General features: G+C 37.8%; 1 protein-coding gene across 1 annotated transcript; it reads right to left on the bottom strand.

The window, feature by feature from the left end:
- Positions 1 to 2,468: 2,468 nt before the first annotated feature.
- Positions 2,469 to 3,150, bottom strand: LOC111485520 (germin-like protein subfamily 1 member 7). The gene has a single exon (XM_023132448.1). The coding sequence runs from the start codon at positions 3,127 to 3,129 to the stop codon at positions 2,545 to 2,547; it is 585 nt and encodes a 194-aa protein (XP_022988216.1). The 5' UTR covers positions 3,130 to 3,150; the 3' UTR covers positions 2,469 to 2,544.
- Positions 3,151 to 3,482: the final 332 nt, after the last annotated feature.

Here is a 3,482-nt window from a genome sequence, read left to right as displayed (position 1 = left end):
GTCACTTACCCAGTTGGCCTAACGTGAAAGTCACTACAAGACAATATTAATATTCAATCTAGAGCCCTTTGACAAATTCTCTCCATTAGAACGATCTTTTTTCATGTGCCATCCCGACCATGATTTCCCTCAGACGAGCGTTGAAGCCTTAAAATTAAATCTCCACTAAACATAGTGCTAAAAAACCACTACCAAAACCTCTCATTAATTTGAACTAATGGAGGATTTATTTTTAATAAAGCATGTTTAAGGAGTTCCAATTAAAAATTTTAAATTTAATTTGGGCATTTTGAGGCCTAATTAATATTATCTTCCATTATTATATCAATTTGATTGTGAATTTTTGTGCGCATGGTTTGAATTTTTTGAATGGAACATTCTTAGTGATGTTTTAATGCAATCACTTTTCACCAACTCTTCACTTCATAACCTTAGTTCCAACATTTAATGATGGGACATAGATTGAAACCGACCACAACCCAAAATTTTTTATGGAAATATCCACAAAAATATTATAATAATTTTTTGAACCTCAAATCATCCGAGTCAAAGATTGTGATATCATCCCACGTTGGTTGGAGAGGAGAACGAAACACCCTCTATAAGTGTGGAAATCTTTCCCTAGGTGGCGCGTTTTAAAGCCTTGAAGAGAAGCCGGGAAAGCCCAAAAAGAATAATATTAGTAGTGAGTTTGGCTCCATTGATAGTCGAATCATAATTAGGTGAGATATGCAAGTATGTTAAGAAAGATTTAAAAAAATTGATAGTTATTACTACTAATAATAAGAATTTCAAGGTGGGTCGTGGTTGGCTTAGAGGAAGGTAGGAGAATGTCAGGGTCGTTGAGTATCATGGCTTGAACGGTTAGATATATTAGTAGGGTGAACCTCTCTCCTAGTCGAATTTGGTTTAAGATGGAAGTTGGTGGATATGTTACACTAAGCAGAAGAGTGATAAATAAATGATCTGATACCATATAAAGTAATTAGTGGTATGATTTTATAGTTAGTAGATATTGTCTGCTTTTCCCTCTCTAAATGAGGTGGAATCTCACAATCCACCCCCTTAGGGGCCAGCATTCTTACGGGCACACCATTCGATATTTGGCTTTTATATCTTATGGTTAGTAGATATTATTTGTTTTTCCCTCTCTAACCGAGGTGGAATCTTAGAATCCACTCCTCGGGGGCCCTAGCACACTGCCCGATGTTTGGCTCTTATACCTTTGTAATGACTATCTACACTCTTCACTCCAACCGATGTAGGATCCCACAATCCACCCCTCTTGGAGGCAAGCATCTTCGCTAGCACAGGGCCCAGTGTCAAGCTCTTATATCATTTCCAATAGTTTAAGCCTGGTGCTTGTTGAAATATCATCACTGGCCCAATAGAGTAAGTCCGTAGAGATTTTAGGAGACAAAGATTTAGATGTTTTAGGAGACATAAATATTTTAGGAAAAAGATTTAGATTTGTTAGGTCTAGATCGAGGATGCTCATACCCCTCCACCCTAGGTAGGTTTTCATCCAAGAAATCCAAAAACAATAGTATTCTATAGAGTTTCTTGTATTCTCTTCTCGATTGGTCTTAATAAAGAGTGCGAGTGTTTCCTACAAAAAGTTGTGTTTAACATTGCTAATATATATTGCCGTTAGTTTCATGGTTTTAAAACGCGTGTACTGAGAATAGGTTTTTACACCGTTCTAAAGAGTGATTTATTACCCTCTCAAACCTATATGGAATCTCAAATCTGGTTTATTCAAATGAGAGTTAATCCAATTAAATTAAAATCAATCCATAGAAGGAAAAAAAAAAAAAAAAGACTAATATTACTTAAAAACATGTGGTTACCTCATATGACCCGATAACGTGACCAATTCGAATTACCCAACCTAACCATAAGAGTTGGATTAGGTTAGATTTTTTGTTCTCGAGTTTAGGTTGGGTTAAATTTTAACAAAGGAAATTTGAGTATGGCTGACATATTTTAGCAGGTATCCAAAAAATATAGTTACAACACAATCAAACTTTACTAAGATTATAATGAACATTGAGAATATTTGACGCTTGTTATCCATACTAGTGATGCATCGTGACTAGTGAATGCTTCCTATGTGAGTTGTACGAGATTTTAGTTATTAATTTAATATATATTGTACATACTCGACCTTCCAACCCAATCGGTTCTAGAAATAGAGGATTGACTTGAGCTTTGAACTCTATAATGATCCCACATTGTCTAATTTAGGGAACGATCATGCGTTTATAATTAGAGGAATACATCTACATTGTTATGAGGCCTTTCGGGAAAGCCTAATAAGAGCTTATATTCAAAGTGGACAATATTGTACCATTGTGGAGATCGGTGATTCCTAACAACTCGTCAGCTAGCCAACCTAATTAATCCGAAATTTTGAGTTAGTCTATCCGTCTGGTGCAAACGTGCATTGTTACTATGAACTTTCAAAGTTAGAAATCCCACTAGAAGTTGTTTTATTCATAGCTGAAGATCAAAGCCAATACATATCATCATCATCATGATATTCTAGTAATTAGAGGGCTCCCCAAACCGGCGCTGAAGATAGGCAACAACATCAGCATCCAATTGGAAAGCCTTCTGAAGAACATCAACAGGAATCAAAGGCTTGGATCCAAACACGGCGTTGGCAATGGTAATAGCGCCAGGGTTTTGGCTGCCCAGCCCAGCAAAGGCAAGCGCGGGCGCACGCCCGACATTGAACTGAAAGTGAATGAGCCCGACAGGGAACACGAACACGTCTCCTTTGTACAAAAGCTTGGAGAACAGCTTGTTGTCCGGGTTGGAGGTGACGAAGCCAACGAGGAGTGTGCCTTCCATGACCACGAGGATTTCGGTGGCGCGTGGGTGGGTGTGTGGTGGGTTTAGGCCGTATGGAGCGTAGTCGATGCGAGCCAAGGAGATGCCAAGAGTGTTGAGGCCGGGGAGCTTGTCTACATTTACGAGTGTCACGTTTGAGCCGTTCGGATTCTCTGTGTTCCCCGGAATGTTTAGCCCTTGGAATAGGAAATCATTCGCCACGGCGTATTTCGGGTCTTTGCACAACTTCCCATTCACAAATACTACAAAAATAAACAAACAAAAAAACCCCATAAATTTTTAAATTCATCAAACCAAGTAAAGTGGGAGGGAGTCTACATTGGCTAATTCATACATCTACATTGGTACGAGGCCTTATGAGAGCTTCTAACACATAAATATTAAACTTTTTGATTTGTGGTAGCATTTTAATGATAGAGGTACCGCTTTGATACTATTTGTAATGAGCCATGTCTAGGATATGGATTAGAATTTGTCACCTGATGGCCCCGTTTCTCTTGCAACATGATCATGTTACTGATATGAACCGAGACATCAATCATACAAGATAAATTTAAGGAAGATGTGAAGAAAATGTTGTTTAAATTATCATAAGATATTGCAATTTATGTCATATTAAAGAATAA

This window comes from Cucurbita maxima, unplaced genomic scaffold (assembly GCF_002738345.1).
Source record: "Cucurbita maxima cultivar Rimu unplaced genomic scaffold, Cmax_1.0 Cma_Scf00010, whole genome shotgun sequence".
In the NCBI taxonomy this organism is placed as follows: domain Eukaryota; kingdom Viridiplantae; phylum Streptophyta; class Magnoliopsida; order Cucurbitales; family Cucurbitaceae; genus Cucurbita; species Cucurbita maxima.
This window is presented reverse-complemented; position numbering and strand designations above follow the sequence as displayed.

Excerpts from the sequence above, each read along its gene's own strand:
- LOC111485520 (XM_023132448.1), bottom strand. The coding sequence starts at position 3,129 with ATGGGGTTTTTTTGTTTGTTTATTTTTGTAGTATTTGTGAATGGGAAG.